Source organism: Aegilops tauschii, chromosome 4 (genome assembly GCF_002575655.3).
Source record: "Aegilops tauschii subsp. strangulata cultivar AL8/78 chromosome 4, Aet v6.0, whole genome shotgun sequence".
In the NCBI taxonomy this organism is placed as follows: Eukaryota; Viridiplantae; Streptophyta; class Magnoliopsida; order Poales; family Poaceae; genus Aegilops; species Aegilops tauschii.
Window position 1 is genome coordinate 507,593,101 of NC_053038.3, and position 26,925 is coordinate 507,620,025.

At 49.4% G+C, this 26,925-nt stretch overlaps 2 protein-coding genes across 2 annotated transcripts; one reads left to right on the forward strand and one right to left on the reverse strand.

The window, feature by feature from the left end:
* On the reverse strand, positions 1–2,505 carry LOC109770300 (uncharacterized). The gene is made up of 3 exons (XM_020329008.4): positions 1,819–2,505; positions 1,430–1,713; positions 1–358 (listed from the first exon to the last, which is right to left on the reverse strand). Exons 1-3 carry the CDS (start codon positions 2,129–2,131, stop codon positions 305–307), a joined length of 651 nt encoding a protein of 216 aa, XP_020184597.1. The 5' UTR covers positions 2,132–2,505; the 3' UTR covers positions 1–304.
* A 9,189-nt stretch (positions 2,506–11,694) lies between these two features.
* On the forward strand, positions 11,695–12,906 carry LOC141022021 (uncharacterized). The gene is made up of 2 exons (XM_073497897.1): positions 11,695–12,295; positions 12,434–12,906. The coding sequence occupies exons 1-2, from the start codon at positions 11,695–11,697 to the stop codon at positions 12,904–12,906; spliced, it is 1,074 nt and encodes a 357-aa protein (XP_073353998.1).
* The last annotated feature ends 14,019 nt before the right edge of the window (positions 12,907–26,925 follow it).

Sequence of the window (26,925 nt, forward strand, 5' to 3'; positions counted from 1 at the left end):
TGAAGAAAAAAGAACAGCAATCGCATCTGCCGGACGGCTCATCCTATGTTGCAGGAGGCCGAAGCACAAATGTCCCACCATATTTACAGCTGAGCTCCACACTATGTCCACTTGGGAGAGAGAGACGTTGGTGCGGGTACTAACATATACACATGGCGCGTCGTGTCGATCGATCGATCAATCGGAGTGTACACAAACTACTACTGCTCGAGCCAAAAATTTGAGACCGGAGGAGGAAGCAGAGACGCCTGCGGTCGCCTCTCCAGAATCCCCATTCCCATCCGACTGGACGATGGGGTGGGTGTCATACAATGCATTGCTTGAGCGACTTGGGCGTGTGGGTTCCCTTTAACCTTACCTGCACAATTGACAAACAACCGGAGTTAATTTACTAGTAATAACCCGACAAATGACGAGACAGTAACAAAACAGCTGTAATTTTTGTTCGCTTTCACGACAGCTAAAATTTGACGAAGTCGAGGAGATTCCTCTGCTACGAACATCACGCCAAAAGAACCGTCGATCGGGCTGTGTTTCCGACGGAATCAAAGAAGCTTCATCAGGCGGCCACACTGCGCGACAGTGACACGCCGGGTTTTGTTTGCGGTTGTGAAGTCACTTTTAGCCCAGATGGCTGCAGCGACCATCCAGATATCTCTAGAAGTCGGCCTGCACAGTCCAGATCAGTCGACCATGTACCGTCCACGTGTGGAGAAATGTGTCACAGGCTCACAGCTGTTGCTGGACCGTGTCTCCGTCCGGTTTTCGTGCGGATTTCGAGCAGGGTTGGCGCTGTTTGAATTTGAATCTCTCTCTCTCTCTCCGTCTGTCCTTGGAGCACCCGGAGTCAGCTAGCTAGGAGCAACCACACTAGTAATCAAAATTTGATGGTACAGCTAATGTGGTGCAGCACTGACCAGTTGGGTTAATCTATGCGCCAGGCAGCAGACACGAGTAGACTAATTCAGAATTTCAGGTTCAGGTCGATGTCTGATGATAAGTGACGACGAATTATGAATTCAGAAATTGCTGGGTCCTCCCATCCGCCCGTTGCACGAGCGTACAGTTGCGCCGGCTGGGGAAAGTAACAGATTCCACGGCGCGCCTCGGATTACACTACGCACTACGCTGGCGCGTTGCACACGAAGCTCGATCAGCTGTCATGGGCCGAAAGCGCTGGGATGAATGAATTATACAATTATACACCCAAAGAAGTGCCTGGATTGTGCAGCAGAATCTTGAATTCTTGAATTGAAAAGCTCGAGTTTATCTGAATTTTGGCCACTAATAATATAATGCGAAATTGGTTTTGTGTTTGTTTGGCGTGTGTGACACTGACTGCTACTGAAAAATTGATCATGCCTACGGTGGTTAATGCGATGGAGAATTGGTATGGGCAGAGAGGCATGGAGGGGGTGAGGGGACTCACTGCTTCGATGTCGATCCTGTAGACGACGTGGAGCCGGCGCTTCTCGCGGCTGCTGGCCCGGTAGGCCATGGCGAGGTGCGCGGCGGCGAGCGCCAGCGACATGAGGAACATGGCCTCCACGGCGAGGAGCTGGCCCTTGCCGTGCAGCTCGAGGCCGGCGGCGCCGTGGGCCGGCACGCCGAAGACCGCGACGGCCTTGGCGAGGACGTAGAAGAGGGAGCCGACGCTGCAGGCCGCCGCCACCCACAGGTAGGCCGCGCCGCCGCCGCACGCCGTGTACGCGCCTGCACACACACAAAAAAAAAACAGCGATCGATTAGTAACCAGGAAGGAAATCAATTTGGATCAGGAAATTGATCCGGCGCGGAGGGGCAGGGCAGGGCGCTTACAGAGGATGAGGAGGGAGCGGGCGGCGGAGACGGCGGGGAGGTCGACGAGGGAGGAGCGGAAGTGGAAGCCCCTGGCCTGGTCCAGGAGGGTGTGCGCGGAGGCGGCGTGCTGGTGGGCGTCGGCTCGGAGGAAGTTGGAGAGGAGCGCGGGCGGGAGGAGCAGGTCGAGGAGGACGATGAGGAGCGGCGGCGCGCAGACGAGGAGCAGCGAGGCGAGCATGGAGACGAGGAAGAAGGCCGTCTTGGCCCACCGCCAGGGCCGCGCCCACAGCCCCTCCCCGTGCACAACCGGCAGCGGCAGCTTCTTCTCCATGCCGACGATCGCTCGGCCTCCCTGCTGCGCTCGTGACAGATCGAATCCGGCCGGGCAGCAGTCGACGGTGGATGATGATCTGGTGGGAGTGGTGGGTGCGGCGGGTCTGCGGGGGCAGTGGGTTCGGTCGGAGCTGAGGTTTTAAGCGGGGCGGGGGGGACGGAGGAGGCGGAGGAGTTTTTCTTGTGCGTGCGTGCTGGGGTCGGGGATGGCGATGGATGATGGTTGGAGGAGGGTTTGACCGCGTAACGCAGGGCCTACTCCTACTCCACGGCAGCAGCCTCGGGCCCGGGGCGCGCCGGGAGCCGCCACGGGTGGCGATGCGTCAGCGCCCGCGTCTGCGTCTCAGCGTGCATGGAGAAGCTTCCGCCCCCGCCCCCGCCGGGTGTTTGGTTCAGAAGTCCTACGACTTTTTTCAGTCCCAGGGACTAATCAAAAAAGACTCTCTAGTAGAGTCTTTTTCTAGTCCCTGTAGAAAAAATATTTGGTTTCTAGGGACTTTTTAAGGACTTTTTCTAGTCTCTGGGATTAAAAAGTCCCTGAACCAAACATCCCCTAATTATTTACGGGGACGAGAGCAGGTTGCGTGATGAAACCTCATTATCTGTCTCAGATATTTCTCTTTCAAACGAGAGATAAAACTGTCCCAGATATGGGCTCGAGGTCTATTTTTCTCGGCTGAGGTTTGTAGTGGGTACCGCCTTTCAAAGTACGATTATCTCTCTTGCTGCTACCGTCTACTAGTTTCGGAGGAAGTTGTGCTCATGTTCACTCCCGTACGTTGCGGGATTTTTGACTGCAACGCCGCGTCATCGCCCGTCGTTAACTTTGCCAGCGCAGGGCGAGCGGCTCCATCTAGAAGCATATTATTCGGCGGATAAATCACACCTATCGTGTCTGTCTGCCAAGCGTCAAATCGACCATAAAAGACAGAGAATGACACGCTCCAGACGCGTGGAGAAACATATTTATTTTTTCGAAAGAGAAAAACATGATGAAAAACAGTGTACTATCGCGTTTTGACGACGAAGAGAACAGTGTAGGTGAATCTTCGGCTCAGGTGCAGTGCACCACATGGGCGCCATGTGGTATGGTACGACATCCCATCCCTCGGCCGAACCCCCGTCGAATCCACGTGACCGGAGGCCGCGCACATTCGGGCAAATGGACCGCCCGCGCGCGCGCTCTATCACATGCCGTGATTTGCGCCCTCCCCGCCCCGCCATGTGGTGCGCGGAGCTGCAGCGGCAGCCGCATGACCAACCGTTAACGGCCGGCCGGCCCTGCCTGCGAATCATAATCATAAACAAAGGAGGCGTGAGTGCTGACCGGTCTTCCCCGGCGCGCTGCCGAGAGAGATTCATCCACCGTGGATTAGTACGAGCGGCCAGCGACCGGCACGACCAGAGAGCAGAACTACTTTTCCTCCCTTCTCCGGTCCAAATTTTGACGAGGGTTTTCAGTTCTAGGAGTTGACCGGAGCACTTGCGCATATGAAAAAAACGATCGGCTCGGAAGCATCTGCCGTGGATACACACTCGTACGTGCACACGAGGCAGATTGATCGAGGTGTTGTGTTTTCCCGCGTGTTCTCTAGAGATTTTATTGCAGGGGATCGGTCGGTCGAAACGCATGAGCTAGCTTAGCAGCAACTACGGGCTACTTTCTTTCTTGCTCACAGTTGCTTGTGCCTCCGTTTTCTCCATCGGAGTAATAATTAACCGGCTTCTTCCCGTTGACCTGACAGCTGATTCGAGAGGATCCGCCTCAGGACGGACGTCACCCGGATACCCTGCTCCTTTGACTGTCCGCCAGGAAGAAGCGCGGGCGAATAGAAGTTTCCTCGCGCTGATGATCGCACCGCACCAGAGCTTTTTTGATTGTCGATTCAACGGGCTCGATCAGTCCTCTGTCATCCATCCGTTTCATGTGAGACTTTCGTACGGTTTTTCATTTTTTACAAGTTTTTAACTAGTTGCTCTCACTGTAGTCGGTCTTTCCTTCACGCAATGGATCTCCTTTCAATTTCCCTGGTCAGGAATTTCGGGCCAGATGATTTCACATGCAACCAGGTGCGTCCTTGAATCCCCTCGCAAAATATATAAAAAAGGTGTGTCTTTGAATCTACGACTAATCAACGATTACTCAGGCACGCCGTGACCGCATGTGAAAGAACGGATAAAAAGCGCGCAGGCAGGCAAGTGCTCTCACCGGTCACCGGTCACCACTGCTGCTGCGGTTGCACATGCCCGACTTGGAGTTGGAGTTGGTGCGTGTGCGTCCGCTCTAGATGGATCGCCATCATGTCTGTCAGATAAAATGCTCCTCCAAATCTCATGCATGGTCCAGCGTGAGCTGCCCGATCATGCCGCGAGCCTGCTGCAAGTTGGAGAGAACGATCGATGGATAGAGGCCCCATGCTGCATCCTTGGTAGCCACGACAGACAGACAAACTGGACACTCCATGTGCATGCCGATCGGCCATGCATCAACTCATGTTGCGTCTACTACTCCCAAGTGGACGTGTGGCTAAGGCCAACTCCACCGCGCGATCCCAAACGGACATCCGTTTTGCCCAGATTTTGTCCGTTTGGGTAGGGCGAGGGGTCGTGTCCGGGCATGTCCTGTGATGCGGTGGCCGTGCGCCCAGCGCGGGGCCGCAACAGTTTGCTCCATCCTGTCCGCCCGGTCATGAGCAACCACTCCCTCTCGGATATGATTGAACACATGCCATGCCATTCGAAAACGGCGACGGAATTTATCCGGCTTGAAGAGCGGGGTGTTGGCAAAGTAATCGGCATAGAGCAGGGCGTGGCCTCTCTCCCTGTTGCGGTTCAGGTTGGGAGCACGGCCAGGGAGTAACCCCCTGTACCGAGGAAGCTGCCGTTGAATGTGGTCGTGAACGACCAGTGCAGCCACCACAAGATCTTCGTCATCCGACGACGAATCGTCCGATGAACAAATGAAATGGTGGAAGAAAAACTCATCTCCACTGTCCATACTTTTGTGGGCAAAGTGTCGAACACCTTGCGGTCGTGGTGGCAAAGAGGCCGCGATGATCACCTCGACACAACAGGGGTGGTTGGCGGCCGGCTACTGACCGCTCTGGAGCTCTCGTTGGAAGCTGTCGCGGCCGCCGTGGTACGTCGCCGGCAGTCGTATCCCCTCTGCCACCGGCTACGACGGCGACGGCGAAACCTCCTCCGATCAACGGCTAAAACTACGGCGAAAGCGCGGGCGTGTTGGCGGCCATGGCCAGACGTGGTTTGGTATGGACGGTCGTGGCCTGCGCAGTGAGGAGGCGGCCGGAAAATAACGGCGGCGCCGGCGGGGGGCGAGGCGGGGAGAGGGGGTGGAGGCGTTGGAAGCGAAGGGACTGCCAGTGTCCCTGACAGGCAGGCCATGGGAGGACAAGGGCGTGCGGCGAGCCCGTCCGCGCGATGTCCGTTTTCCCCCAAACTCGGCGCAAGTTTGGGCCGGGATGGGTCGAAAACGGACGGAATCCGGACATTTGTCCGTTTGAGGCCGAGCTATTCGTTCGTTTTACCCCAAACGAACGCACCCAGACAAAATGGGGTCGCGTGGTGGAGTTGGCCTAAGTTATCTAATCAAGGATATCTTGAGCAGAAAAATTAAAATGGAGGTTATTAGATCTAGATAGATGTCCCGTGTTTGCGAGGCCAAATGGAGGGCAATGAGTGGATAAGGCGAAGACCACGTCACCCCCACCTGAAATCCCCGAGCTACTATTCTGATTTAATTAGTGCGCCTTGCATCACGTACGCCTTTATTTGTATATATATACATCTGCTCCTTTTCTCTATCCGTTCGAAAAAAAATCTTCTCCTCTTTTGACATCTCCTCTCGCTCTCTCCTCCTCCTCATCGGCTGCTCCACTGGTTAGATTTATCAAATCAAACCCTCCCCAGCTGCATCATGCAAGCGTTAAGAAGCTTCTTTTGGTCCTAAAGTGCTTTCTTTTTGAGTCCTTGTAGGGCGTGATTAGGATTGATCAGAATCCGGTTCTTATCCACAGTGTTCTCATTGGATCGGCAGCCGATGAATAAAGGGGGGATTCAGGGGCGGCTCCTTTCCCTGCTTTGCCCCGACAACTCGCCGCGTGGGCGCCTACGCGACGGCAAGTCGGCAAACCGAATTAACGGCCTGGATTTTTCTTCAGCGCCAGCACCCAGACTCTTCCTGTAGCCATGTTCATCCATCACATGGCCTGATGGCCGTGTCGATCTTGCCAAGATGACAAGACACTCTGCTTGTTTAAAAAAAATAAAAAATCTTGTTTACAAAAACAAGACACTATGCCGAAACATATTTATCCTGATTGCCGAGACGGCAGATAGTTATCGAACAAGACAACCAGTGAATGATGTATGCCATCAGCTGATCTCAGGGGCTTGCTAGTGGCACATTATTTCTATGTAGTATTGTAAGTGTGCGAGTGACATCAGTGCGTTTCAGGGGCGGCCGGAGTAGTTTAACGGGCAGCCGTTGGAGGGTTAGGTCACGATGTATGCCGCCGCCACGGCTGCCCACGCGATTTCCTGGTAAGTCTGACCTCACGCGCGACGGCGACCTCCGGGGAGAAGCTGCACTCAACCGGATCAGTTCTGACTTTGTGACGGGGAGCGGAAAAGAACGTGCAGCGAGGAAGAGGACTTTGGAGTTTCGACTTGCTCAGGAAGGAAGGCAGGCAAGGCAACTTGCTTTCTCCTTGGGCAGGAAGCAAAGCATTCCCTCCGTCGCTCTTGCCGCGCAATACGTACTACGTACGTACTGTACGTTTGCGCGTTGGGCATCGACCTCCTTCTGTTGGTAGTACTGTACAATGCATGGTCTCGGCCGAGCTTTGTTCAGGCGGTGCGTAACGGGAAAGTCGTGCTGTCCGAGTGACTGATGACCACATCGTCCACAGCGCGCGCGTTACGTGCTACGGCAGCTTGTTCTGTTCTGACGCAAACAAACAGAGGGATGGGCGATGTGTCTACACTGAAACCGTAAGCCGCGAGCAGCACGTAGCAGTTTTCTTCTTTTTTTGAGCGGAAGCTGCAAGTTCATCAATTTTTAAAAAGTTCACTAATTTGGAGGAAAAAGTTCAGAATTTTGAAAAAAATTAATTCACGCACTTAGGAGAAAAAGAGAAGAAAAAAAATGAAAAAGAAATAAAACTGAACAAAACTGTTTCTAGGAAAATAAGGTTTGAAAGGTTGTACGTACACGCGAACAGATATAGTTGTCAGATCGTTGGTTCGAATCGCGCCCTCGATAGCAGTTTTTGACTTTTTTTTCTGTGGCTCAAGCAATCCCCACATATGCTATCTCTATGTTTAAATTGCCTAAGGGGATCTGTAAATCTACAACCGGTGAGAACACAATGTTTGGTTGGGGAGATAATGAAGAGAAGAAGAAAAAACATTGGTTTGCATGGTGGAAGTTGTGTATCCCGTACAGGAGGGGAGGCTTGGGGTTTTAGAGATCTGCACAGTTTAAACCTTGCTTTATTAGCAAAACAGTGTTGACAACTGCTCCAGAATCCAGAATTTTTGTGTGCACAGTGTTCAACCCGGTGGACGTTCATACAATTTTACAAATTCCACTTGGGGTGGAGTTAATGGAAGATTTTATTTCTTGGCATCACAAAATCTGGAATGTTCTCAGTTAGGTCAGCATACCATGTTGAGTTTGAGCATCAGTATGGGCACCAATGGAATAGCCCGGATGGGCAAGCCAGCCATCACACGTATGACCTATGGAAACATATCTGGGCCTGTGGGTTCCTTGGAAGATTAAACATTTTATATGGAAGGTTCTCCGGGGTGTGCTACCGTGCTTGGGAACATTGGCAAGGAGACACATACCGACAACAACACAGTGCCCAATATGCCGCATAGGTATGGAAGACTCTCATCACTGCTTGTTTATGCCGTATGGCCATGAATATTTGGACTCAACTTGGGGTAAGAGAAGAAATAGATCGTGCGGTGGTGATTGAAGATCGCTCTGGTGCAATTACAATGGATGTGCTCATGAGGCGACATTCAATGGTGGGGGGTCTTCCTATGGCTGAGCTCATCGCAGTTGGTAGTTGGTACATCTGGTGGCAATGTAGGCAGTTTGTCAAAGGAGAAAGTATACGACCACCAGATCATACTGTTGTTTCGATTAAAGTGCTGGCAACAAATTTTGTGCGTGCGACAACTCCAAATCAACTCGTCCGCGGACGTGGTCCTATGTGGAGAAAACCAACAAGCGGAAGGGTGAAGATCAATGTCGACGCTGCTTTCTGCCCAGAAAACATGACATGTGCGATAGGGGCAGTAGCTCGGGATGATAGGGGGGGGGGTCATTGCGGCAACATCCTGGTTCATACCGTATGTAATATTTGTTGATTCGGCGGCGATGATGGCTATTTGCAATGGTCTTGTCCTGGCAGCAAAGATTGGATGTAACTCCCTAATGGTTGAATCAGATAGCTCTAATGTGGTTGGAATGATCAACAGGAGGACTACCTTGGTCAAGATGTGACGATCTATACGGAGTGTAAGCAAGTAGGTGCTCATTTTTCTAAAGTTGATGTGGTTCACTCTTTTAGAGAAGCGAATTCGGTTGCTGATAGTATAGCAAAGAGTTCTCTTAGCTCTAGAGCTTCTGAGTTTTGGGGTAGTGATATCCCGGATTTTATTTCTCACCAAATTGGAAATGATCTTGCTATTATTTGAGGAATAAAGTCATTTGATGTCAAAAAAAAGGTTGTGTGCAGCTTTTCTCTTGGCCCGTGTACGGCCTCTCCATACGAGCCTGGCCCGTGTGACTAGGCCCAACTTTCTAACGGAATCTTATTGATAGCTCAGATATTTCTCTTTCGAACAAAAGAAAAAACTGTCTTAGGTATGGACTCTCGAGGTCTATCCTTCGGGTGGGATTTTTTTATATCAATAAGATTTTACTTCTCAAATGATAGACATGTCATTTACAAGAAGTTGAGAAATAAAATCAGGGACAAAACTTTCCCAAAAAATCCGGGAGAGATTTGTACTGCCTCCCCCTTTCAAATTACGAAATAACTTGCTGCTACCGTTTAGTTTCGGAGGAAGTTGTGCTGATGTTCCCTCCCGTACGTTGCAGGTTTTGACTCGAACGCGCGTCATCGTCCGTCCTCAACTTTGCCAACAACAGGAGAGAGAGAGAGAGAGAGAGAGAGAGAGAGAGAGAGAGAGAGAGAGAGAGAGAGAGAGAGAGAGAGAGAAGCGTGACCAAGGAAGCCTGCATCTCCATCTTTTTCCCCTCCCGATAGTAGTCCGCTGCTATCGGGAGGGGAAAGAGATGGAGATGCAGGCTTCCTTGGTCACGCTTCTCTGGGCAGCGGGAGGTGTGGAGATCCCCGGTGCTTCGGCCCCGGCTTGTAGATAGGTTAGGTTTAGTTTTTTGTGGTGGCGCAGCGGCGGTGCCCCGGTGAATAAATTTGCCTCGACTTGACTCATCTTGGCGATGCTCTCCATGGCGGCGCCGACGACAATGGCTCGTATCCCTCGCTGCTCATCCAGATCGGTGAGGCTAGGTTTTCCAGGTTTGGGCCTACAGTTGCAGTTTCTTTCGAGGACTACGACGGCGGCCTGTGCGAGAGGATAGATGTTCTGGTGCTGGGTTTGCGGACGGCGGCAGGCAGCTTCGCTGGTTTTCCTCGACTTCATCGAGTGATGACGGCGACGCTGAAGTCCGGCGAGTCGCATGGGGATGTGCCCCGGCCGACGTGCCACATTGAAAATAGTTTTGTTGCTCGCGGCGAATGTGTTCTTCGGCTCACAAAGCGGCTATTGTCGCAATGGTGCCTCTTCGGGTTTGGGTACGATGGACCTTCATCTCCTTCCCCCTGGTGCTATTTCGCTGGTGCGTGGTGTTGGCGATGGAGACTTGCTCTTCTATGCAGAGCGATCTCCAAGGACTAGATTGCGTATTTTTCTTTTTGGCGGTCCTATCTGCAGTTGTACCGGGACAACTGCCTATCTTGCTTTGTCTTGTTCAAGTGTACGTGTAGTGTTGTAATCGTATTTTTATATGAAGTGAACACGTAGCTTTCTCAGAAAAACTTTGCCAACAACACAGGCAGAGGAGAGCGATTCCATCTAGAAGCATACAGTATTATTCGGCAGATAAATCAGACCTGTCTTGTCCGTCTGCCGAGTGTCAAATCGACCATAAAAGACAGAGAATGACACGCTCCAGACGCGTGGCAGAACGCGTTCTTTCTAAGGAGAAGACCATGATAAAAACCAGTGTGGTATCATGTTTTGACGACGATAAGAACAGTGTACGTGAATCTTCTTTGGCTCAGGGTGCAGTCCACCACATGGGCGCCATGTGTTACGACATCCCATCCCTCGGCCGGAGGCGGCGCACATTCGGGCAAATGGTTCACCTGCCGTGATTTGCGTCCTCCCCGCCCCGCCGCCCACCCGCCATGTGGCGCGTGCAGCTGCAGCAGCGGCAGGGGCATGGCCAACCGTTAACGGCCGGCCCTGCTGCCAATCATAAACATAAACAAAGCGTGCGTGAGTGCTGGCCGGTCTTCCCTGCCGCGCTGCCGAGATTCATCGGCCGTGGATTAGTACGAGCGGCCAGCGACAGGCACGACCAGAGAGTCGAACTACTCCACTTATCATTTCTTCCGGTCTAAATTTTGACCAGGGTTTTTAGCTCTGGGATCTGAGTACGATTTGGAAGGGTTGACCGGAGCACTTGGGGCAGATGATAGGCATCTGGACACTCGTACGCTCGGTCCAAACGCACGAGCTAGCAGCAACTACGGGCCACTTTATTGCTCTCGGTTGCTTGTGCCTGCGGTTTCTCGCTCGTACTCCCTCCCAAAAAATATAAGAGCGTTTATAAATAACTAAAATAGTGATCTAAACGCTCTTATATATTCTTACAGAGAGAATGAGGCCAACTCCACCGCGAGAAACCCATCTTGTCCGGTTGCGTCCGTTTGAGGTAGAACGGACGAATAGCGCGGCCCAACGCGCGGCCCCAAACGGACAAATGTCCGGATTCCGTCCGTTTTCGACCCATCCCCGGCCAAACTTACGCCGAGTTTGGGGTGAAACGGACATCGCGCGGACGGGCTCGCCGCACGCCCTTGTCCCCCCGTGGCTCGCATGTCGGGGACACTAGCAGTCCCTTCGCTTCCAACGCCTCCACCCCCTCTCCCCGCCCCGCCCCGCCGCCGGCGCCGCCGCTATTCTCCGGCCGCCTCCTCACCGCGCAGCCCCCGGCCATCCATACCAAACCACATCTCGACATGGCCGCCACCACGCCCGTGCTTTCGCCGTAGTTTTGGCCGTCGATCGGAGGAGGATTCGCCGTCGCCGTCGTAGCCGGCGGCAGAGGGGATACGACCGCCGACGACGTACCACGGCGGCCACGGCAACTTCCGACGAGTGCTCCAGAGCGGCCAGTAGCCGGCCGCCAACCACCCCTGCTGCATCGAGGTGATCATCGCGGCCTCTTTGCCACCACGATCGCAAGGTGTTCGACATTTTGCCCACAAAGGTATGGACAGTGGAGATGAGTTTTTCTTCCACCACTTCATTTGTTCATCGGACGATTCGTCGTCAGATGATGAAGATCTTGTGGTGGCTGCACTGGTCATTCACGACCACATTCAACAGCAGCTTCCTCGATACAGGGGGTCACTCCCTGGCCGTGCTCCCAACCTGAACCGCAACAGGGAGAGAGGCCACGCCCTGCTCTATGCCGATTACTTTGCGAACACCCCGCTCTTCAAGCAGGATAAATTCTGTCGCCGTTTTTGTATGGCAAGGCATGTGTTCAATCGTATCCGAGAGGGAGTGGTTGCTCATGACCCATACTTCGAGTGCAAGACGGATGCCCTTGGCAAGCTTGGATTCTCCTCTTACCAGAAATGCACCGCGGCCATCCGCATGCTTGCATATGGAATTCCAGGCGATCTGGTGGATGAGTATGTGCGTATGGGTGAGACAACATGTCTGATGTCAATGTACAAGTTCTGCCAGGCTGTGATCGAGGTGTTTGGCCCTGAGTACTTGAGGCAGCCAACTGCCGCTGATACAGAGAGATTGTTGGCGACCAACACAGCTAGAGGCTTTCCAGGCATGCTTGGCAGCATAGATTGTATGCACTGGGAGTGGAAGAACTGTCCATTTGCTTGGCAGGGCCAATACAAGGGGCATGTCAAAACGTGCATTGTTATATTAGAAGCGGTGGCTTCGCAAGATCTTTGGATATGGCATTCTTTCTTCGGCATGGCAGGTTCTCACAATAATATCAATGTGCTGCAGCGTTCTCCAGTCCTCGCAAGGCTTGCAGAAGGCCACTTCCCACCTGTCAACTTTGAGATCAACGGCCACCAGTACAACAAGGGATACTATCTAGCTGATGGTATATATCCTCAGTGGTCAACTTTTGTGAAGACAATCTCGAACCCCCAAGGTGAGAAGAGAAAGAGATTTGCCCAAATGCAAGAGAGTGCTATAAAGGATGTGGAACGTGCTTTTGGTGTGCTTCAATCCCGATGGGGTATCGTTCGAAACCCTGCACTGTCATGGGATGAAGGGAAGCTTTGGGAGGTGATGACTGCTTGTGTGATCATGCACAACATGATCGTCGAGGACGAGCGTGATGACAGTATCTTCGACCAAGGATTTGATTATCAAGGTGAAAATGTTGAGCCCCTGCACCAAGAACCGGCCACGTTTGAACAGTTTGTCCAATTTCCATCGTGAGCTGCGTGATTGGCACACTCATTTGGATCTTCAAAATGACTTGGTTGAGCACGTGTGGGATCATATTGGCAACCAATAGATGTATTGGTTCATTTTATTAGACAATTTCGATTTGGTTGTAAAACAATTCTATTAGAGATAATTTCGATTGGGTTGTAAAACTATTTTTATTTTCAGACAATTAATATTTGGACGTGTAAACTTGTTTTGATATGAAAATATGGGAATTTTTTGCCCTGGCGGACATGACGAGGCAAACGGATGCGGCCGCGCGCTGGGCGCACGGCCACCGCATCACAGGACAGGCCCGGACATGACCCCGTTGCCCTACCCAAACGGATCGATTCCTGGCAAAGCGGACGTCCGTTTGGGATCGCGCGATGGAGTTGGCCTAATAATTAACGGGCTTCTTTTCGTTGACCTGACAGCTGATTTGAGAGGGATCCGGCCCAGGACGGACGTCACCCTGATCCCCTCCACCTTTGACTATCCCTTCATCAGGAATTATGCGCGGAGCGGAGTAGAAGTTTCCTCGCGCTGATCATCACACCGGGGCTTCTGCTGTCGATTCAACGGGCTCGATCAGTCCTCTGTCATCGATCGGTCTGAAGTGAGGCTTTCGTCAATTTTTTATTATAAAAGTTTATAACTAGTTGCTCTCACTGTAGTTGGTCTTTCCTTCACGCATCGCCTCTCCTTTTAATTTCCCTGGTCAGGAATTTGGATCAGATGAATTCACATGCAACCAGGTGTGTCTTTGAATTTTCAATCAACGAGTAATTATGCACGCCGTGAACGCATGTGAAACGGATAAAAAGCGCACAGGCAAGTGCTCTCACCAGTCACCACTGCTGATGCGGTTGCACATGCCCGATTGGGAGTTGGTGCGTGCGTCCGCTCTAGATGGATCGCCATGAGGCAAACTCCAGCGCACGGCCTCGTCCCGTCCGGCTCTGTCCGTTTAGACAAAATGGACAAACCCCACGGCTCAGTACGCGCCCTGGACCCATCTTATTCATTTTGATTCAAGCGGACAGCGAACGGACGCGTCTCTCGTCCGCATCGGGGCCGTGTGGCAGGCGGCCACCTACCTTCCACCACCTAAATTAACAGCGCACGCGCGGTCGGCCCCACTTGTCATCCGCCCAGGCAAGCGGTCGCCGTCCTCCTTAAATGGAAAGCCGACGACCGGTCAGTCCACGCTCCCACTTGCTGCCTCCTCGAACCCCGACACCCAAACCCTAGTTCTCGGGCTCGCCAGCCGCCGACAGCCATGGTGCGGTGGAGCACCGGTTGCAAGGGGGCGCACGACCGCGAGGCTGGTTCGTCCTCCGGCCGCCGCCGCGCCGCCAGCTCAGAGCGCGCACCACCCCCACGGAGGGCCCCCGCACCGCCCGCATTTGCCATCGCCCCTCCGGGCGCCGGCGCGCGACTGGCACTACATCCACGCGATGTTTGCCGGCACTATTGGGAAACCAGGACGCCGCTCCCCCGGAGCGACGTTCAGCTGCCCAATAACTGGCATCTATCCGCGGATCGGGTGCCGATCCTGCCAGTGCCGACGAGCGGCCGTTCCCGCCGCGAGGAGATTGACCACCGCCGCCTCCTGTCTGACGACCTATACTACGACCCCAGGTACGCCGTCGACTCCGACCTGTGGGACACCTGGTTTCGGGACGAGCACGACACCAGGCGCGCGTCGTACTTTGTTGGTAGCTCGTCGGGCCCGCGGCGGCCACGTACAAAGCGCCGAGCGCGTGCTCCGAGCCCTCCCCAGGTGCGCAAGCGTACGCGGGTGCGCGGCATCACGCCGACGTCGCCACCGTCGCCTTCGCCCTCTCCGTCGCCGCCACCACCTCCACGCATGACAGAGGAGGAGGAAGCCCGGCTCATTCAACGTATCATGGAAGACTTCATGAGCACGCACGATGAGCGCCAATGGGAGGGCCTGGACACCATGCTGGCCCTCTCTGCGGGCGGCGACGTGACCGTCCACTAGTAGAAAAAGGGTCATCTGTCCCGGTTGGTAAGGGCCTTTTGTCCCGGTTGTTGAACCGGGACTAAAGGGTCGTTACTAATGCCCTAGCCCTTTAGTCCCGGTTCTTACACGAACCGGGACAGATGGGCCTCCACGTGGCCGCTGCGGCCAGCCCAGGCAGGAGGGCCTTTGGTCACCAAAAGGCATCCACGCGTCAGTATTTCAGTGGCTGGGGTTTTTGTTTTTTTTGAAAGGGGGGAGGGTTTAGGGGGTAATTTAGGGTGTGTAAGCTAGCTAACAGAGAGAACTGTCCTCTCTTATTTCCGTGTTTGATTTACCAATGCTACTGCTATGCCTAAACATGGCTTAGATTAAAGTGAAGGCAACTTGTGGTGCATGTCGAAAGTAATATTAATTCTAACTTGATCAAGTTTGGATTAGTACTACTTTCGACATGCACCACATGCTTGTTGCCTTCACTTCATTCCAATCCATGTTCATTTCACCCACTGATATATAATAACTCTTCATGCCCGCATCATGCATCATTATAATAACAAGTCCTACTAATCATCGTCATACAACTTCTACTCGTTATTAATAATAAGTCATACGATCATCATCCTCATAGTCATCGAAGCAACCCTACATAATTTTTCTTAGCACATGATCATCAGTATTAGGTAGGACCTAAATACCCTCTTTAAGGTAAAATAGCATAAAACAATATAGACCCCGACTCTCCATTATGGAGAATGGAGATCATCCTGTCTCCAATTTTTGCGCTTCGCTTCCTTTTGCTTCCAAGAACCTCCTTGCGACTGTCCATACATTTTTTTCTATTCTTTGATTTTCATGTCTCCACTTCTTTTAGAAATCCGGTATGGACAGTTGAGATTCGTAGGATGACCTGGTTGTATGTTCAAAACATCAAGGCTACCATTCTGATACATCAAATGAGGCACACAATCCTCTGGGATTATGTGTTGAAAAACATAGTAATAACTTCATAGTTAACAATGATGTACTAGTTTTAGAAGTATGCAAAAGATGCACGGATGTCGTAATAGTAAGAAATCTTACCAGGGTATCTCCATAGTAGTTACCGTAGTTCAGCACGTGCACTAGTGGCACGTATTGACCATAATGTGGAGGAGTTTTACAATAAATATTGTAATTCTCAAGATCAGTACAAAATCCGACCAGATGAGTTTTCTCCTTATAAGTTAACTCAGAGCCATCGGTGTAGTAGGTTCTGTCTACCATGTTCTGCACATTGTTTGAACAATCAAAATAAGCTGTCAATGAAAATAAGCTGTCAACTATTTTGAAATAAACAATATAAATTAGCTAATAACTATGTTTGAGAAACTCACATAACGGTAGAATTGGAGGCGTATCAACAAGGACCCAAATGTCCATATTGTCTTGCTCGATATCAGGATCACCAAGATCCATGGTGACAAGCCTACCCTCATCAAAACCATACATCTTGCAAAATGCTTCCCAATTTTTGCAACCAAAATGGATTACGCTCTCAGAATTATACAGATTTACTTCAAAATCTATATCATGATGGGTCCTTAGGTGAATTTTCTTTGTTTCCATACTTTCATGGTCTTCAAAACCCATCCTCTCCAAGACGTAGCGTCTTGCATGGCATGGGATAAGCTAGTCGAATTGTAAAAGATGAAAAGTACACGTTGAAATAGTTGAAGTCGTGCTTAATTACGAAAAAATAACACTTGTCGTCGTTGCGTACCGTTTCAACATCGAAGGTCTCCTCCAGCTTAATACTGAAGCGTCGATCTTCGTCCAGGTGAGGCATGTCGCACAGACCTCGGTCGTCGTGGCACCAGTCGCACTCCCCCGAGAGACTTTCGTCGCTCGAGTACGACATTTCCTATGTTCATAATTCAAATATTAAACGTCTACAATTAAATATATGTACTAAAAAAAACCTAAGTTAGATCATTATTATTCATCACGGGTTGACTATCGGTTTGTCGAGTCTTTTCTTGAAAACTCTCAGCTCACGTGGTGTATACATTCGACCGTTGGTGATGGTTGCTCCTCCTTTCACGACAACAGTCGGGATTCTTCGTCCTATCATATATATATGGTGGAACTCTCCCTCACTGATTCCTCTCAGACATTTGCGACCGTCGGTGATGGTAGCTCCTTCCTTTCATTCCCGAGTGCATTACACCAAATTGTCTAGCACACGGGAACGAAGGAGAAGCTACCCCCACGACAATAGTCGGGATTCTTCGTCCTCTCATATATGGTGGAGACTCAATAGACTTAAAGTCAACCCGAAATATCGTTTAATTATCTTTCTAAAAACGGTTCGTGGCTGGTCTCACCTCGAGGTCGGAGGGGGTCGGTGACGGGGACGACGGCGGGGATGTTGGAGGGGGCTCCTAGATTTCTGCGAAAACAGAAACCCTATAAGCTATCAACTAATCATATGCATACGCCTTGCATAGTGCTCTCCAATTTTAGCATTCAAAGTAGGAGTAGTTTTCCAATTTGAGCATTCAATAAGCAAAATCAAATCACAAAATAAAGTAGTATTCAAATTAGGATGCATTCAATTATAAGCAAAACTACATCATCTCCATGCGTCCGTACATCGTCGAATATTATCACTAATACACCTCGAATACTATTATACATATAGCATCGCTAGTACAGCTAGAACCGTAGCGCCCGACGGGTATCGGCGCGGGCGGTGGATACCCAAAGAGAAGGGACCATCACATGATCATAGCTCCAGTGAGATCCCTGAAGAACCTGCCAGGTATTGTCGAACCTGCACTCCAACGCAACCATGTAGCGTCGGACGTGCTCGTCCTCCTCGCTGACACGGTGACTTACCACCTCCGCGGTATCCGGAAGCCTCGGCACCATCACTGGCCCACGCGACCGCCACCAAACAAGGATCGGGTCAATGACGGGCTGGCTCCTCACCAACCTACGCCCCCCGGAAGGTAGCACCTCCCAAAACCAGCCCGGCGGAGCCCAGTCCCGGACATGGCCCCTCTGATCAAGCCGGCCTCCTCCGCCGAGTCGACGAAGAGGATGCGGGATTGGCATCGTCGACGTCGATGCGGGAATAATTGCTTTAACTAAAAAAATAAACTAGTTCTATTAATTTTCTTGCTAAAAATAAACTACTTATATAGTAAAATAAACTAGTTTTATTAAATCAACTAGTTCAACTACTAAGCACTTACTATAAATAGAATAAAGTAGTACTTACTAAAAATAAACTAGTTTAACTAGTTCTATTATTTTTCTAACTAATTGTATTAAACACTTTCTCTTCTTATTCTATGAACAAAATTACAATAGAAAAAATCATAAAAATTCTATGAACAAAATTACAACAGAAAAAATTTATAAAAATTCTATGAAAAAATTGACATATTCTTTGCATATATATGAACACACAAACATTTGCATATTCAACAACAATATCACAAAAAAAAAATCTATGAACGGAAAAAAATTCTAACTTTTGCATATTCATTTATGAACAAATTATAACAACTCAATTAACTACACATCTAAATTAGGAAAATTCATATGAGCTCACTAAGGGGGCGGCGATCGACGAGGAGGCAGGGCACGGGGGGCGACGGTGAGGAGCGCGGCCACGGGCGACGAGGAGGCAGGGGGCGGCGACGGCGACGGTGAGGGGCGCGGCGACGGGCGACGAGGAGGCAGGGGGCGGAGGAGAGGGGCGCGGCGACGGGCGACGAGGAGGCAGGGGGCGCGGGGCGGCGACGGCGTCTGGGCGGCGCGGGACGGCGTCGGAGGCAGGGGCGACGACGGCGTCGGCGAGGCGCAGAGGGGCAGCCTGGCGGCGTCGTCGGGGCGGGGAAGACGAACTGAATGAAAAATTTGACAAGTGCTAGTTATATAGACGAAGCATTGGTCCCGGTTCGTGACAGCAACCGGGACGAATGCGACCTTTAGTCCCGGTTGGTGCCACCAACCGGGACCAAAGGCCTCTTTTCAGCAGCCCAAAGGGCGGGAAGCGGCGGCCTTTGGTCCCGGTTGGTGTCACCAACCGGGACTAAAGGGGGGCATTGGTACCGGTTAGTGCCACGAACTGGTACCAATGCACACCTTTAGTCTCGGTTGGTGCCACCAACCGGGACCAAAGGCCTTGTGCTGTTGCGCCCGCGTCGAAAGCTTAGTCCCACCTCGCTAGTTGAGAGGGGCGCGCGGTGGTTTATAAGCCCCACTGCCGCACCCCTCTCGAGCTCCTCTCCATTGCAGGCTTACGGGCCTAATTGTCACTGCTATGCCTGATGCGCTTACTGGGCCTTCTGCGGGCCTGAATCCTGGCCCATCGATGGGTTTCTAGTCGTATTCAGGCCATGGTGGCCCAGTAGGTGGCATATTTTTTATTTTTTGCCTTTTTTTGTTTTCTTTTTTGCTTTATTTATTTTGTTTTGTTTCTACTTACAACAAAAAACTTATTTATTTTATTTTATTTTGTTTCTAATTACTTATTTATTTTACTTTATGATAATTCTTTTTGCTATTAAAGTTTCTAACAAAAAAAGTTATTTATGAAAATTCTTTTTGCTTTTAATGATTTTGAACAGAAAATACTTCGATAATTTTAGTTGCATCAATTTTATACAATTTTATTTTCAATAATACTAGAGGTTTCTTATAATGTTTTGAACAGAAAATACTTTGTTAATTTTAGTTTCATAAATTTTCTTAAAGTTTATTTTATTTTGTTTCTACTTATATATTTTAATAAAGTTTATATTATTTTGTTTCTAATTACTTATTGATTTTATTTGTTATTTTTCATGCACCATTTTTCGTGCATTTACTGATTATTTTGAGCTATAAGACCCTAAAATTGAAAAGCATTTCAAATGAACTCTGAAAAGGTTGAAAGTTGGCATGGTATCATCATTTCATCCACATAGCAAGTGCAAGAAAGTTGAGAGGGTTACGGCAAAAACTGGATGCACTTCGTGTACAAAACGGACAATCTCTTTCAAAGTATCAGGATTTCATACGGAAACTCGTCTGTTACAAAGGGATTTCATTTTTTAAAACTTATTTGAACTCCTGACTTTTTATGTGTTCAAAATGCACCATTCAAAGCCACATCATCATTTTTCAATCCTTTCTGACTTCATTTGTTATTTTTCATGCATTACTAATTATTTTGAGCTATAAGACCCTAAAATTGAAAAGCATTTCAAATGAACCTGAAATTGAAAAACCCTACAAATGAACTCTGAAAAGGTTGAAAGTTGGCATGGTATCATCATTTCACCCACATAGCATGTGCTAAAAAGTTGAGAGGGTCCCGGCAAAAGCTGGATGCACTTCGTGAACAAAATGGACAATCTCTTTCGAAGTATCAGGGTTTCGGATGAAAACTCATCTGTTACAAAGGGATTTCATTTTCTTGAACTTATTTGAACTCCAGACTTTTTGTGTGTTCAAAATGCACCATTCAAAGCAACATCATCAATTTTCAACCCTTTCTGACTTCATTTTTATTTTTCATGCAATGACGGATTGTTTTGAGCTAAATGACCCTGAAATTGAAAAGCCCTACAAATGAGCTCTGAAAAGGTTGAAAGTTGGCATGGTATCATGATTTCACCCACATAGCATGTGCTAAAAAGTTGAGAGGGTTACGGCAAAAGCTGGATGCACTTCGTGAACAAAATGGACAATCTCTTTCGAAGTATCAGGGTTTCGGATGAAAACTCATCTGTTACAAAGGGATTTCATTTTCTTGAACTTATTTGAACTCCAGACTTTTTGTGTGTTCAAAATGAACCATTCAAAGCAGAGACTGATTTTGAATGGTGCATATTCAACACACAAAAAGTCTGTAAAGATCGCCAACCCCAACATAAAAAAATGAGCATAGATGCGCCTATAGAAAGAATTCAACCTAAATTCATAATAAATTTCTATGAATTTCAAAGAAATTTATTCTGAATTTAGGTCAAATTCTCTGTATAAGGGCATCTATTCTCACTTTGAGTGGAGCTCAACAAGGCAGAGAGGGACGGGCTTATAAACCGGTGTGAGCGCCCTTCGGTTGGCGAGGTGGGACTGAACTCTGACCGCAACGAGGACCAACCCTTTAGTCCCGGTTTGTGGCACAAACCGGGACTAATGGTCATGGGCCAGGGGCGAGGCGCATTGGTCTCGGTCGGGACCAAAAGGTCTAGACGAACCGGGACCAATGGCCCACGTGGCCCGGCCGGCCCCCTGGGCTCACGAACCGGGACAGTTGCCTCCTTTGGTCCCGGTTCGTGAGCGAACCAGGATTAATGGTATTACGAGGGCCGAACCAATGCCCTGTTTTCTACTAGTGGTCCCGGAGTTGGAGATGACGGACGTGAAGGAGGAGGTGAAGGAGGAGGTGGTGGAGGAGCAGCCCGTCACCGCGTTCCACCCGAGCCTGGTGGGCCAGCGGTGGAGCTGGTCATGCACGACCACGGACATGGCCGACGCCGTGGGGGCAGGGTGGTACCCCACGCCGCCGCAGTCACCGAAGCGCGAGCCGTCGCCAGGGGGGAGGTGGTGCAGGCACCTCCCACCTTCCAGGCACCACCCACCTTCCAGGCACCACCGTCCCACCTCTGGCCGCCGCCGCCCTACATCAACCTCACCGGCGACGAGGACGACAACAGCGGCGCGTGAGAGGGCGATGGGCACGGCATGTATGGGCACGACATCGACGGACTGTCTTTTTGTTTAGTTTTTATGTTAATTATCTTTCTAAGCACTGTGGAGGCCGTGAAGAGTAATGTTTAATTTTGTTTGCGTATTATTTGTTTTTTCAGCATTTATTTGAGTTTTGCGATTTTTTATATATCATGTCTACCCCCGATATGATTTGGGGTGCGGCCGCGCATTGGGCGCACTGACACGGCAACAGCACCGAACGAACATGTGCTACCCCATTGTCGCCTCAAACAGACAGAATACAAACAAAACGGACGTCTATTTGGGGTCGTGCGCTGGAGTTGGGCTGATGTCTGTCAGATAAATGCTCCAAGTCTCATGGTCCAGCGTGAGCTGCCCGATCATGCCGCAAGCCTGTTGCAAGATGGAGAGAACGATCGATCGATGGAGTGGAGGCCCCAGGCTGCATCCTTGGTAGCCACGACAGACAAACTGGACACTCCATGTGCATGCCGAGATCGGGCATGCATCAACTCATGTTGAGTTGGAGTACTCTCAACTGTTTGCCCAGGTTATTTTACAGGCCACCTCATCAAGGATATCTTGAGAAGAAAAATTAAAATGGCGATAATTACAGCGAGGCTAGCGACTAGATAGGTGCCCCCTCTTTGCGAGGCCAAATGGAGGGCGATGAGTGGATAAGACAAAGACCACGTCATCCCCACCTGAAATATTTTAACTACTGCGGCTTAATATAATAAGTCTGCTCCTTTTCTCTATCCATTCGAAAAAATCTGCTCCTCTTTTGACGTCCCCACGCGATCTTCATCTCCTCATCGGAACACCTCATGGGCTGCTCCACCGGATTTATGAAACCAATATCCACGCAGATGCATCATGCAAGCGTTAAGAAGCTTCTTTTGGTTCTAAAGCACTTGCTTTTGGTCCTTGTAGGCCGTGATTAGGATTGATCGGAATCCGGTTCTTATCCACAGTGTTCTCATTAGATCGGCAGCTGATGAATAAGAGGGGGGGGATTCAGGGGCGGCTCCTTTTCCTGCTTTGCTCCAACCACTGCCCTGCCCACGCGGGCGCTTAGTCGACGGCAAGTCGGCAAACCGAATAAACGGCCTGGATTTTTCTTCACCACCATCACCCAGACTCCTCCTGTAGCCATGTTGGTCGATCACATGGCCATAACTGATGGCCATGTCGATCTTGCCAAGATGACAAGACACTCTGCCGAAACATATTTACCCTGGCGGCCGAGACGGCAGATAGTTATAGAACCAGACAACGAGTGAATGATGTATGCCATCAGCTGATCTCAGGGGCTAGCTAGTGGCACATTATTTCGACATATATCGCAAGTGTGCGAGTGACATCAGTGCGATTCAGGGGCGGCCGGAGTAGTTCACCGGGCAGCCGTTGGAGGGTTAGGTCAGGATGTATGCCGCCGCCACGGCTGCCCACGCGATTTCCTGGTAAGCCTGACCTCGCCGTCGACGGCGACCGCTGGGAAGATGTTGCACTCAACCGGGATCAGTTCTGACTTTTGTGACGGGGAGCGGAAGGGAACGTGCCGCGTCGAGGAAGAGGACTTTCGCCTTGCTGGGGAAGGAAGGCAGGCAGGCAACTTGCTTCCTCTTCTTTTTTTTTTGCATGGTAATACATGTCTCATTCATATAATAAAGAATAAAGTACAAGTCACGTAAAAACCGACATGACAAAATTAAAAAGATAGCAGAACATCTCTGAACTTGACACTAATGCCCGTCATCTGCCTCCGGCACCACCACAGCAGCCACCGAAGAAAAGAATGACGGATCACCTCCTCACCCGAGCTCGACGCGGCTCCACCGTTGATATGCAGCTTTGTGGACCTCCAAGGTGGCTCACCAAAAGTGAAGTAATTGCCGTTGAACGAATCAGACCGGGGCAACAACTCGGACACGCCATCGAACTCCAGATCTAGCACCCCACCACGACTAAGACACCGAAGGAGGAAACCATACCTGCCATCCACGAACCACGAACCTAGCACACGTTCCGTCTTCCAGATGTCGTCGATGCGGACCATAATCTGCATCCGCTCCTACCTCCCAAGCTCCACGCCAACGCTGGAGCAAACACCGTCGCAACGGCGGAGCCCGAGGACACAGGTCCACCACGAGGATGCCGCCGCCGCCACGCCTTCCTTACTTGAACAGACTGGTTTTCAAATCCATCCCCAACCATAGGACCGATGATCTCGTCAGAGAAGGATCCAAAGAATCTTTATTCAGCGCCGTCATCATTGCCGCCGAAGCGAAGACGATGTACAACCTAAAAACCTAGACTACACGGGAGTAAAAACGATCCACACGCGTGGATCCGGCGACCCCCCTCACCACCGACGACCGAGGTCGCCGGCGGAGGGGAGCCGCCGGAGTACGGCGCTGAAAGATGTCCTCTTCTGGCGGCGACTAGGGTTCCAGCCGCCAGGGAGCAGGGAGTTGAGAAAAACTCTTCACGAGTCGAACTTGCTTCCTCCTTGGGCAAGAAGCAAAGCATTCCCTCCGTCCGTCGCTCTTGCCGCGCAATTCGTATCGTACGTACGGTTTGCGCGTTCCGCGTCGTCGTGTCGGGTCGTGTCGCCTCGGTTCTGCTGGCACAGGGGAGGCGCATGGCCGAACCGAACCCAGGTCTCTTCACGCGGTGCGGAACGGCGAGCGTGCCGTGCGAGTGACTGACGAAAAACTTCTCACCAAAAAGAAGATGAAGAAAAGAAGCGTGACGAAACGACACGTCGTCCACGGCACGTTACGTGCTACAGCAGGTTGCTCTGTTCTGATGTACTCCCTCCGTTCCTAAATATAAGTAGATTTCACTACGGACTACATACGAAGCAAAATGAGTGAATCTATATTTTAAAATATGTCTATATACATCCGTATGTAGTCCGTAGTGGAATATTTAAAAAAGACTTATATTTTGGAACGGAGGGAGTATCACTAAAACCGGGAGCTGCGAGCATTACCTAGTTTTTTTCTTTCTTTGAGCTGTACGTTGCAGTTTGGGAGGAATCCATGGAGTCAGCTTGCGTGCAGTTTTCCTTTTCTAAAAAAAAGAGCTAACACCACTATTGATACATAAACTTGTACCCGAAGGAACGGAATCATACAAAAACTAAAAAACCCCAAAGCAGCGGTCCTTAAACTTATCTAACACTATTCGCAAAAAAAAAAAAAACTTATCTAACACAACGTTTTAATACAATTCCGTTAAATCTGACGCAAACCGTCTATTTTCTGTTAACTGCAGCACTGACCAGCTGAAACGCCCGCAAGTGATAACCGGCAAACCCAAAGAGACTCTCTGTTTGCAAATTTAGGTAAACTCCGTATTAACTCCTACTGCAGGACGGAGAAACAAGTAGAAAAGGAAAAAAAAAGTGCTGAGACTGGGTTTTTTGAACCCGCGACCTATTACATTGTTTTCCCGCGTGTTACTAGAACACCAAGCATCACTTAATTTGCAAAAAAGAGACATCTATTTTTGTTGTAAATGATATTTTGGGGTGTACTTCAGTGGGGTGCTAATTTTCTTGTGCCTCAAATAGTTTACTGAAACTCTGTTTCAAAGAAAAAAACAGTTTATTGAAATTGTTGTAGAAATTGCTGTTGAAATTGTGATGTAGTCTGAGAAACAGATTAGTGGCATTGCTGAAGTCTGAGAATTGTCTACAACTACTGCTGTAATCTTGTAGATAAATAAAAGACGGTCTGTTGTTGGGGGAATAAATCATTATGGAACGTTAAACTCCAGGTTAGTTGATTCACCTCTTTTCAGCCTTAACAGAGAATTATCGCATTGAATAACCTGTGGACAAAATTCATGGTTCAGCAATACCAATAAATCTTGTTTTAGTACATCAGTTGTATTCATTCAGCTATGAAATATATGTCATTGCAAATTTATTATATCAAAGGATGTTACTCTCCCTTGTGATATAGGAGTACATGGTCAATTTTCATTATTCAAATTTAACATGTGAATAATAATTTCTTGTATGTACTTTTTCACTAACTAATAATCGCAAATCTACCCTAAAAAACCCGCAAATCTTTAGACATAGATCTTAACACCAAATCAATGATATCAATTTTATGTCACGTAATTAAACCATATACTTGTAGGTTTAATTTTATTGAAAATAAAATAAATTTGATAATCAAATAATATTTGTCATTGGCCAAGGTTTGAATTTCTCTATCAAAGCATGATTTATATACCCAAGGCAAATGGATTTTTATTCTATTGCACATTATGGGGAAAGATGTTAGCAATGAGTCATCCAGGACAATCATCTAAATACGCATAATTCTATTTTGGAAATAAACTAAATAAGAAGGATAATTATTTAGAAGAGGTTGCTCGCGCATGTTGCAGACCACTGTTCTAGTTAATCTAACAGAATGTATGAGATCAATTCTTGTTTAATGGCATACAATTTTTTGAAATCCTAATTTGAGTAAATCACATTGGAAAAAGTTGTTTAATTCTTACTTTCAGTAAATCACACTGACTAACAATTGATGGTGGTTGTCATGGCCATTGGTCATATTTTCTTAATATAAAAACTATCGGTCTCCGCTTTGAACGTAAAGCAATGCATGTTGTCATGGTAACGCACAGGAAAATCATACCAGAGGTCTTTTGTTTGATTTGTACGAAGCCCCACCTCAACGCACTGTTTTTCATCTTCTATTTTTTTTCCTTCATCTCTGTGAATGAGATAATAAGAATTTGTCTCAGCTTTGAATAGATAGTCCCTTTCAGGGTTGCTGGTTATCTCGCACGTGCATTTGATTCATGTCGTGCGAAGGCCCTAGGTTCGAATCCCCCGTAGCGAAAGAGAGCGGGGCTACTGCTGAAGTTAACAGAAAATAGACGGCATGTGTCGGATTTAAAGGAATGTTATTAAAACATTCTGTTAGATAAGTTGAAGGACCACTTCTTTGGGGTTTTTTAGTTCTTGTATGATTCTGTTCCCACCACTACAAGTTTCTGTACTATTTTTTTGAGTGTTTACAAGTTTCTGTACTTTTTGTTGTATTAACTTAAAAAAAAGTTGCGTGCGGCCTCGCTTTGTAGTCCACCAGATGTACGGCCTGTCCATACGAGCCCGGCCCGTGTGATTTGGCCCAACTTTCTGAACCTTTTTTTCCGTTCTTTCGCGACGCGGCCTTCGTTTCTGAACATCGTACGGCTGGGCCCGTTGACCGGGCGGAACGACCCTGGGCGGGCCCACCAGGTATGTGGGCGGACGACGGGACCCACACCCGCACTGTTCTTTTCCTCCGCCC

Excerpts from the sequence above, each read along its gene's own strand:
- LOC141022021 (XM_073497897.1), top strand. The coding sequence starts at position 11,695 with ATGGACAGTGGAGATGAGTTTTTCTTCCACCACTTCATTTGTTCATCG. Across the intron at positions 12,296-12,433 it reads CATGCTTGGCAGCATAGATT|GTTCTCACAATAATATCAAT; the intron begins GTATGCACTGGG and ends TCGGCATGGCAG.
- LOC109770300 (XM_020329008.4), bottom strand. The coding sequence starts at position 2,131 with ATGGAGAAGAAGCTGCCGCTGCCGGTTGTGCACGGGGAGGGGCTGTGG. Across the intron at positions 1,714-1,818 it reads CCGCTCCCTCCTCATCCTCT|GCGCGTACACGGCGTGCGGC; the intron begins GTAAGCGCCCTG and ends GTGTGTGTGCAG. Across the intron at positions 359-1,429 it reads ACAGGATCGACATCGAAGCA|GTAAGGTTAAAGGGAACCCA; the intron begins GTGAGTCCCCTC and ends TCAATTGTGCAG.